The 10,530-nt window shown below is 41.5% G+C and overlaps 1 protein-coding gene across 1 annotated transcript in view; it reads right to left on the reverse strand.

Annotated features, from left to right (window-relative positions):
* Positions 1-10,530, reverse strand: part of Ros1 (ROS proto-oncogene 1, receptor tyrosine kinase) — a 145,184-nt gene that overhangs the window by 114,769 nt on the left and 19,885 nt on the right. Inside the window, exons 8-9 of the mRNA XM_023714195.1 lie at positions 6,084-6,285; positions 5,140-5,216 (exon numbers count right to left, since the gene is read on the reverse strand). Coding sequence (XP_023569963.1) covers positions 5,140-5,216; positions 6,084-6,285 — 279 coding nt within the window. The remainder of the gene's footprint in view (positions 1-5,139; positions 5,217-6,083; positions 6,286-10,530) is intronic.

Consider the following 10,530-nt stretch of genomic DNA (forward strand, 5'->3'; position numbering starts at 1 on the left):
ATCTGAAAACATCATATCATAGGGATATATGTGTGCCTATGTTTATAGCAACACAATTTGTGATAGCCAAATCTTGGAAACAACCAAGATGCCCATCATCTGAGGAATGGATGAAAAAGATGTGGTATTTTTATACAATGGAGTATTACACAGCTATAAAGAATGATAAGCTCTAAACCTTTATATTTAAGTGGATGCCACTTGAAGATATACTCGTAAGTGAAATAAACCAGACACATGTGTAAATATCGTATAGTTTCCCTAGTATAAGAACTCAGAAGAAATACAAATAGAAAGGTATAATACAACTAAAAGGAAAGCAAGAACTTGAGGACTAAACAATTAAGAGAAGGAAAGGAGAAAAGCTAGGAAACATGACAGTGGCAAGCCATACGGTTGTTAAGTAGAAGATGGGAAAGGCAATGATCCTGAAAACCTTCAGAAAATTTTTCAATCTAGTAGTTAATTGGAAAGATTCTCACCCTGACTAACGCTATATAGTGACACCTGTGAACTAAGCAACTGCACTAAAGATGGCAATTTGTAATAGTAGGTTCACACTTGCAGTGCCTGTCATTCTTGTCTTGAGAATACGGGCTGCTTGTCATGACATGCCAGTTGCTGTCATGCTGTCTCTTGGGTAGATGACTGTTCAAAAAGAAGGGGGTGGTGAATGGAGACAGGAAATGGTGTGTTGCAGGACTGTCCTGCTTCAAGGTTGTATATGGTTAGATTTGTGGAGTTGTGTGTAAACCTAAGAATTATATAATTCTTTATGCCTATTTTTAAAATATATTCTAATTTTTAAATGTTTTTTCATCATATTCTGTAGGGACTTAAAATTTAACATATCAGTACTTGATGAAAAATTACCTGTTCCATGTTATGCCTAAAATGTTTGATATTCAGACAGACAGTGAGGTTAAGCTCAACAGCCAAGGTCGTATGGTAATAACAATAAGTTTCTCTTCTGGAGGGTTAACAACATAAGTTTTCAGACCAAAATTAGAGAAAAAGGAGGGCTGCAAGGAAAGCTGACATTTTGGCCCTAGCCTTTCAAGGTCAATTAAGACTCAGGGCATATGAGAACTTGTACCATAACATTACGTAACTCAGTATGGTCCCAAATTTTATGATCAAGGAGATTATGTGGCCAAAGAGGAAAGTGATCGATGATATAGAGTGTGCCTAAGGAGAGTCACATGGAGAGAAAACATTCTCTCAGGCTTTCACAGAGAACACATTGGCCAAGCAATGGCCATGACTCATCCACATGGCTAATACTGACAAAGGTTCTACAATCTGAGGTACAGGGTCTCAGGATAAATCCTGAGGGTATTTGACTGACCTTATCAGATCCAAAAGCTGCAACTCTTGTTGCATAGGTCTTGCTTTATCTTGATCTTAATCATCCAGCCCAAAAGTATAAAAGTGAATTATAAAAAATAAAGCCATATTAATATGTTGAGCTGTAAAAGCCGCAAGTCAACAACTTCTGACATTGCCAGTCTTATGGAAAACCCACTATTATTATGGACTACTGGACTATATCAGAATATTTTGCTGAATTCATGCACTTATAATATTTAAATGACAATGGAATACCCTTCTCTTATAAAACTAAACCAAAAAGGGGAATACAAATGAACGACCATTTTGTATCTGTATATTCAAAACAGGATAGATATATAGCTACATTCTCTTAATTCAATGAATAGAAAGATTTGTTCTAATAATGTTTGCAAACATGATACCATGTCTGCATCTTGTACAATAAATAACCACTAAGACAACAATATGCAATGTATTAATTATTGAAACTGTCCTAATTGGGTTTGAAACTGTCTCATTGCTATTTGTTTCTCAGGAAAATTATTGAAAAAATATATATCATTTAGTATCAATGGATCAGAGAATAAATTAAAAGTACGTAAAATCAAGTAACAATAGAAGCACAATATACCAAAACCCCTGGGACACAATGAAAGCAGTTCTAAGAGGAAGTTACAGCTGTAAATGTCTACATTTTTTCAAAAACAGAACAATTATAACCTAAAGTTGCATCCCAAGGTACTAGAAAAAAAAAGAGGAATCCAAATTAAAAACTCATAGAAGGCAGGGCTGGGGAGATGGCTCGGGAGAATAAGCGTTTGCCTGGCAAATGCAAGGGCCTGAGTTCAATCCTCGGTTCCAAAAAAAAAAAAAAAAAACTTGTAGAAGGAAATCAATTAAAGGATCAGAGTAAAAACATAATGAAATTGAGCCTAAGAAAATAAATGTCAGTAATCAGAAAGTTGGTTTGAACAAGATTGACAACCCTTAGCAAAACTTACACAAATGAAGGAAAGCCTGAGACCAACGCAATTAGAGATGCAAAGATAAAATCCCAGCAGGCACTGCCAAAGTCCAAAAGACACCAAGAAACTGTCTTGATAAGTTAAAGAATTTAGACAAAATGAATAAACTCCTAGACATATATGGATAAGCAAAACTGAAACAAAAAATGTAAAATCTATTAAAAGAAAAATAACAGGCAGTGAAATAGAGGTAGTAATAAAAACCCTACCATCTAATAAAAGCCCAGGACCTAACAGATTCACCACTGAATTTTACCAGAATGTCAGGATGAACTAATACCAATACTCTTCAAACTTTTCCAAGAAGATGAAAAGAAAGGAGCACTGCCAAACTCATTCCTTGAAGCTAGCATTACCCTATCAAAACTGGACAGGAAATCACACGAAAAAGAAACTACAGGACAATTTCCTCAACAAAAATAAATCTAAAAATCCTTAACAAATACCTGCAAATGGAATAGAATATATCATTAAAAACACTATGTATCAGACCCAGTTGCCTCCTAAAGTTTCTAGGATGACTCAATTACATAAATCAATAAATATAGTACTCCACATATATGAGTGAAGATAAAAACCACATGATTGTCTCAATAAAAGCAGAAAAAGTCTTTGACAAAACCAAACATTCATTCATGATGAAAGCCCTGAAGAAAATAGGCTTATTTCTTTTTATCACAACCAAACAAAAGCCATTTCTGACAAACCCATTGTCAATAGCATACCACATGGGGAAAAGGTAAAAGAATTGTCTCTAAAACACAGAATAAGAAAAAGGTGTACAATCTCATCACTCCTGTCCAATATGGTCTTGAAACTTTAGTCAGAAAATCAGGCAAGAGAAAGAAATAAAAGGGACATAAGTGAGAATAAAAGGAGGTAAGGTATCATGCTTTGAAGATGATATAATCCTTTGCATATGAGATACCCCCCAAAAAAAGAACATCAAAAATCTCTTAGAACTAAAAAGCAAACTTAACAAAGTAGTAGGAAACAAAATCAACACACAAAAATCAGTAGTATTCCTGTACACTGATAACAAACCCACTGATAAATTGAGAAAACAAATGCATTCATAGTAGCTTCAAAACCATTAAATACCCAGGAATTAACCTAACCAAGGAAGTGAAAGACTTCCATAACAAAATTTTTACTACTATAAATAAAAAAAGAGATTGCAGAAGACCTTAGAATATGGAAACATGTCTCTTATTCCTGATTAAGAAAATATTGTCAAAATGGTCTTAATGCGAAAAATAATACATACATTTAATGCATTTCCAATCAAAATGCCAACAACATTCTTCTAGAGTTTGAAAAAACAATCCTAAAAATGTATATGAAATCAGAAGAGATCCAAATATCCCAAAGCAAGGCCAAGAACAAAGCAGAGGATGTTGCAATCCTGGATATCAGGTTATACTACAAAGTGTAGTAACAAAAACAGGATAGTACTGACACAAAAGTAGACACATTGTCCAGTAGAATAGAGCTAAAGACACAACAACGCTATGCACCTTTACCCATCTTATTTTTGACAAAGGGACTAAAAAACATACTCTCAAAGACGACAACATCTTCAACAGGTGTGCTGGGAAAACTGGCTATCCCCGTGAAGAAGGGTGAATCATCTGTATCTCACACTACACTAAGATCAAAATAAAGTGGATCAAAGACTTCGCTCTAAAAGCAGAAACACTGAATCTGCTGAAAGTTAAAATGTGCAACATTCTTAAAGACATAAGTATAAGCAAGAACTTTCTGACTACAGCCCAAATTGCACAAAATGTACAGTAATATCGAGAATCAACAAATCTGACTATATCAACTGAAAATCTCTTAAAAGCACAGAAAACGATGAACAGAGTAAAGAGACAACCTACAAAATGGGAAAAAATTTGCCAGCTACTCCTCAGACAGAGAACCAATATCTAGAGTACATACGAACTCAAAAAGTAGATCCAAAAGATAAAAGACCCAATCAAAACACGGATAACTGAAATGATAGACATTTCTCAAAAAAGCAGTATATGTACCATAAAAGTACACAAATGTTTAGCATCTTTGGCCATCAGAGAAACGCAAATTAAAGCAGCACTAAGATTCTATTTTACTCCAATAAAAATGTCTATCATCAAAGACTCAAAAAAAACCCAAAATGCTCGTGAGGGTATTAGAAAGAACCATCCCACAGTGTTGGAGAGATGTAATCTAGTGCAACCACTATGCAAATAAGTACAGAGATTCCTCAAAATTTATAAAAATCTAAACTCCATTTGACCCAGCTCTTCCTTTTCTGCACGCACATATTACATGACACACGTGTCCCCACCTCACTGCAGCCCAGCTCACAGCAGCGAAGTTACAGAGGTAGCCTGTGTGCCACCAGCGGGTGAACAATAAAGAGAAGGTGGCATTTCTACATCACGGAGTAGTCTCTGCCACAGAGGACACGTTTGAGTCCTTTGTACAAATACAGCATAATCTAAGACTACAATAAATAAGTTAGACATGGAGGGATAAATATCACATAGTTTATCTCACATGAAAAAAAACCCAAAATGTAAATAATTTAAAAAGCAAAATAAAACAGAGATGGTACGAAACAGGGAGGCAGACTGTACAGATAGGAAATGGAGAAGGAAGAGGGGAGCAGAGTGGGCAGGAGAGACGAGAAGGAAAAAGTGACCGAGATTACGTCCACAGAGATCCCCAGACGCGTATACCTGTTACGCGCGGCAGACACACGCCAGCACTCAGCAGAAGCGCGCCTGGACCTTACCTGCCAGGCCGGGGGTGGCAATGTCCGATTCTGCTTCTGGCCCCTCGCCGACCTCGTTCACTGCTGCGATGAAAAACCTATTCAAAAAACAATTTAGAGAAAAGTGCTTCATGTGGTGTGAGCATGAGGCAACAGCAGCAGCCGTAAGGTTTCCATTTTAAGGGTGAGGCGGCCACACGCACAGCTCACTGCCTCCTGCCGCTCCCCAGCACTAACCCACCATCCGGCTCGCCCTTGTGTACACTCCCCAAAGAAAAGCTCAGGTTCCTGAGGTCACCAACCGCATGACTCGCGGTCCTTCCCAACTGAAAGCAGCTCTGGGGAATTCTACACAGCTAACAGTAACAAAATAATCCCAATGGCTAATAAAATACCTCTGACAAAGTTTAACCTAACCTTCTCATGCTGGACCAAGTGAGAAACGGCATGCCTGGTGATTGTGTCTTTACTGGCTCCTATTTATCAAGGATCCACTGAATAAAATAAGACGTGGAGATGCCTCGCTCTCCTTCACTTCCACGTGCACAGGAAAGAGAGAAGCCAGTTCAACCCAATCAGAGCCAGCAAGCAGTCTTCAGAGACATAGCAATTTCCTTTTCTTTTTTCTATTTTAGGGAACGATTTTACAGGGTGTTCAGGGTCTCACTACTAGATCCTACTCATAGTGATCCACCTGTTTATAGCCTCCCAAGAGCTGGGATTATGGGTGCATGCCACCACGCCCAGTTTCAACTGGTGTCTCAGCACACCCTGGGTTGGGGCTGGCACAGCAGGCCCGGGATCGAACCCCCGGCCCCTGCACCTGCTTGCAGGCATTTTAATCCACTGAGCTATTCGGCTGGCCCCTGACATGTCAACTTTTTAAGTGATATTTTAAAACATTTGTAACTATCCTGTCTGCAGCCAGGCTGGCTAAGTGCTCCTCTGCGCCATTTAATTCTTACCTGTAGGTGGTATTTGGCAGAGTAGAATAAAACTGGAAGCTGGTTCTCTGCGTCCCTGAGTCAAGTTTATGACTTCTGCTGATCAGTCGCAAATTGTAACCCAAAATAGGTCCCCCCGGGAACTGGGGTGGAGCCCAGCTGACTTCCACAGTGTCGGGGCTGGAGCTCTCGATATTCCTAATGAGAGGAGCAGTTTCAGGAACTAGAAGAGAAACGAGGGCCTGTGAGCATAAAGACAAGCAGGCTTTAAAGTGGGGCAAAACCTCAGCTTGCGAGAATGCGCAGCGTATCTGATTACAATCAAAAGTGTGATGGGAGACAGCAGGAATCTCTGAGCTGCAATTCTTGACTCTTAAATCATGCTAAATACTAAAGTTTTGCAAAAGATTCTCACAAATGCTATTTCATTCAATTCTAATTTATAGAATAAAATTAATTTTGAAATATATAAAAGGTTAAACATTGCTAAAAAGGGAAAAAGAGTTCTCAAAATCCTAGAGAGCTCAATGAACTGAAAGATGGAACCAGGCTGGGAGAGAGAAGAGAGTGCAGCAAGCTGGGGCCAGTGGCAAATGGTCCCCGCTGGAGACGCAGCTCCAGAGATGCAGAAGGAGGAGGGCCACTGTGCTCTGTGGTCATCAGCCCTGACGACCCAGGAACTCTCTTTCCGCCTACTTGGTGGGCGGCAGCAGCAGCAACCCCAACCCTTGCGGATGAAGGATGAAGGGGCTGGTCACGGAAGTACACTCCCTCCTGAGCCCAGATAAGCACGGATGCGGCAGCCTCTCCCCCACCCACGTGTCCATGCCTCCCTGAAACCACACGCTCTGAGAGCGCCTTGCCCTCCCTCTGAGCTCTGCAGAAAATGCTCTGCAGCTCTCTCCCCTGGCTCCCTGGAGCTGGGAGAGGTGACACCTCAGCCTTCACATGGATGTCTGAAAGGCTGCTTCACAGGACGCCCAGCCTTCTCTACGACAACTGTCCCAAACTCCCAGACTAATCTTTGGCAAGCACCACATCTGTGTCACCCCTTCCTTCCACCATGCTGCTACCTTCATGAAGAGCAAAGGAGGGGTGACCTCCAAGCCATTAGAAGGAAGATGCCCGAGCATAACGTCAGAGTCTGCATGTCTGCGCCCTTTGTGCAAGCTGAAAGCCACCGCCATGGGAAGGTGGGTTTACTGTCCAACGTCTCCAGCAAAGGCTGGTATTCCTTGTCTAGCAACCATTACTCTTGGTTAAGAAATTATCTTCTGAAAGGCTCCAGCTGGAAGGCAACACCTCCTGGAATCACATAAGTCTCATAGCTAGGAGGGAACAGTATTCTAAGGCAGTAACACGCAACAGATGAGTTTTGGGATGTGGCCAGAGAAGGAGGAAAGGGTCTGGAATGCGAAAGGACGTGGGCTTGCGTGTCTAGCACAGAGGCCAGCAGTGGAAAGCAAGATCACTTCCCCATTGGCGCGGCATGCCACTACCACTACAGGACGGTCCAGCGCCGTAGGAGTACATGCAGCACTGAGTAAAACAAGGAAGGATGCACGTGTTTTAGTCTAGCCGGGAATGTTTGAAACATGCCCTAAGCAGGCATCTGGCCTGGGCTCTGAGCACAGGTCATCAAAGACTCCTCCGCAGAAGCGGTCACACAACTCCTAAGACCTAAACAAGCAAGGAAAGCGTACTTCTCAGGGAAAAGGGGGAGATCCCCAAGCAACTTCACCAGGGTCAAGGCACACCCAGTCTGCGCCTCTTTGGCTATGGCCATCTCTCCAGGAGGCGAGGTGGGAGCCAGCCAGCCTGCTGCCACCTGCCTGGTCACCTCGGCCAGCTCTGACACTGGAGATACACACTGCCCCCGCTCCTGAGGGGCTTCTGGGTTTGAGTCCTTTCTATGGTGAAGATGTCACATCTTCAAAACAAGAGATCTCAAGATTCCCCAGTACATATGTTGCTTTTTAAACTTGTCTCTGACAACATGCAAAGCACTACGATAGTCTCCCGGGTGGTCTCTGCGTCAGCACTTTCCAAACCTCTGGTTTCCTCCCTTGATGCTCCGCATGGCTGCCGAGCTTCTCTCTTACAGACCAGGGAAAGCGCTCGCTCCTTTGTGGAGCGAGCGGAGTGAACGGAGTGCTAGCTCCAAGGCCTACATTCAGAGTCCTCAGCAGCGGTCCTGGGCCCAGCCCTTCCTGCACCATCCCTGCTGTTTCTCTGCCTGTATCTCATGCTGGCAGCTGCCAGAAGCCCACTTCTCCCCTCTGTGCCTTAGAGTGGAATCCTTGCAACCCTGCCCATGTGGCCACTGAGAACGGCCCTTTCCCCGCCTATGGCCGCATGAACAATAAAATTCCCTCCAAAGAGATTTCTCTGATGTGATACTGTAGAAATAATACCTCCCTCCTCTGAACTTACCCAGGAGTTTGCCCGTGCCTTTGCTCACAGTGTTTTTAATTGACACCTTATCGCAGGGTTTGGATCCATCATGTACTATAGTACCACTTGACTGCTGAATGTGAAAACACTGGTCTAGGCTATTTCTCTAAGGCTGTAGAATGCAGAAGAGGGAAGCTAAGTGGAAGCTGCACCCTACAGAGCCACATTTGGCATAACGGATGGGAGACAGGAACAGCTGGAGTCCAACAGGAAAGAATCCTCTTCTGCCTGTCCAGTGGTAATGAAATTAGCCTTTAGCCAGCCCCACTCATTCCTTTTTTAATTAATTTTATTGAGAAACAAATAGCAATGAAACAGTTTCAAAACTGATTAGTAGGACAGTTTCAATAATTAATACATTGCATATTGCTGTCTTCATAGTAGTTATCCATAGTATAAGATGCAGACCTGATATCCTGTCTACACACTATTAGTACGGATCTTTCTTCTCATTCAATTAAGAGAAAGTAGCTGCATATCTCTCCTATTTTGTGTATACAGATACAAAATGGTCTTTCATCTGTGTCCCCTTTTTTATTTAGTTTTGTCAGAGAAGGGTATTCCATTGCCATTTAAATATTATAGGTGCATGAATTCAGCAAAATAATCCAATATAGTCCAGTAGTCCATAATAGTAGTGGGTTATCCATAGGACTGGCAATGTCAGAAGTTGCTGACTTGAGCCTTTTACAGCTCAGCATATTAATATGGCTTTACTTTTTATACCTCATGTTTATACTTTTCTGCTGGATGGTTAAGACCAAGAAAAAGCAAGGCCTATATAACAAGAAATGTTAACTTTTGTATCTGGTAATGTCAGTCAAATACCCTCAGGATTTATCCTGTAACCCTGTACTGCAATTTGTACATCTTTTGTCAGTGTCAGCCATGTGGATGACTCACAGCCATTGCTTGACCAATGTGTTCTCTGTGAAAGCCTGAGAGAATGTTTTCTCTCCATGTGACTCTCCTTAGGCACACTCTACATTATCGATCACTTTCCTCTGTGGTCCCATAACCTCCTTGATCAGTAAATTTGGGACACAACTGAGTTACACAATTTTTTTTTTTCCGGAACCAGGGATTGAACTCAGGCCCTTGCACTTGCCAGGGAAGTGCTTATTCTCCAGAGCCATCTCCCTGGCCCCTACAGGATGTTACAGTACCGGTTCTCCTATGTCCTGAGCCTCCACTGACCTTGAAAGGCTAGGGCCAAAATGTTGGCTGTCCTTGCAGTCCTTTTTCTCTAATTTTTGGTCTGTGAACTTAAGTTGTTAACCCTGCAGAAGAGAAGCTTAATGATATTATTACCCTATAACATAGGCAGTTGAGCTTAACCTCACTATTTGTCTGAATATCAAAACATCTTAGACATAACATGGAACAAGTATTTTCCATCAAGTATTGATATATGAAACTTTAAATCCCTGCAGAATGTGAAGAAAAAATAAAAATAAAAAAAAATTTTAAAATCACCCTAATATATGCTGATACCTGTGAATTAAGCAGCTGCACTGAAGGTAGCAATGTGTCATACTAGGGTCTTGCTTGGAATGCCTGTCATTCTGATCTTTTAAATACGTACTGCTTGTCATGTCATACCAGTCACTGCCATACCAGTCACTCTCAAGTAAATGTTTGTTTAAAAAAACAAATGGTAATAAATGAAAACAAGAGACAAGAAAAAAGAAAGTCATATGACTATCCTGCTACAATGCTGTATATGGTTAGATTTCTAAATTTCTGTGCAAAAACATGTAATTGTTTATTCCTACTTTTTAAAGCCCCACTCAGTTGTGAAAGTTTTATCACATGACTTTTAAGACATAAGCTTCAGAATCTGATTGGTGTTCATTGTTGCCTCTTCTCCTTTCTTGCCACCAATCCTGGAGTGTCCCAGGCAAACATCCCGGCCCTGTCCGTGTGCAGCCTACACTCTGCCTGCTTCTCCAGGCCCTGCCCGTGTGCAGCGCACACTCTGCCGGCCTCTCCAGGCCCTGTCCGTGTGCAGCCC

The sequence above is a fragment of the Octodon degus genome, unplaced genomic scaffold (assembly GCF_000260255.1).
Source record: "Octodon degus isolate 3935 unplaced genomic scaffold, OctDeg1.0 scaffold00034, whole genome shotgun sequence".
Classification (NCBI taxonomy): domain Eukaryota; kingdom Metazoa; phylum Chordata; class Mammalia; order Rodentia; family Octodontidae; genus Octodon; species Octodon degus.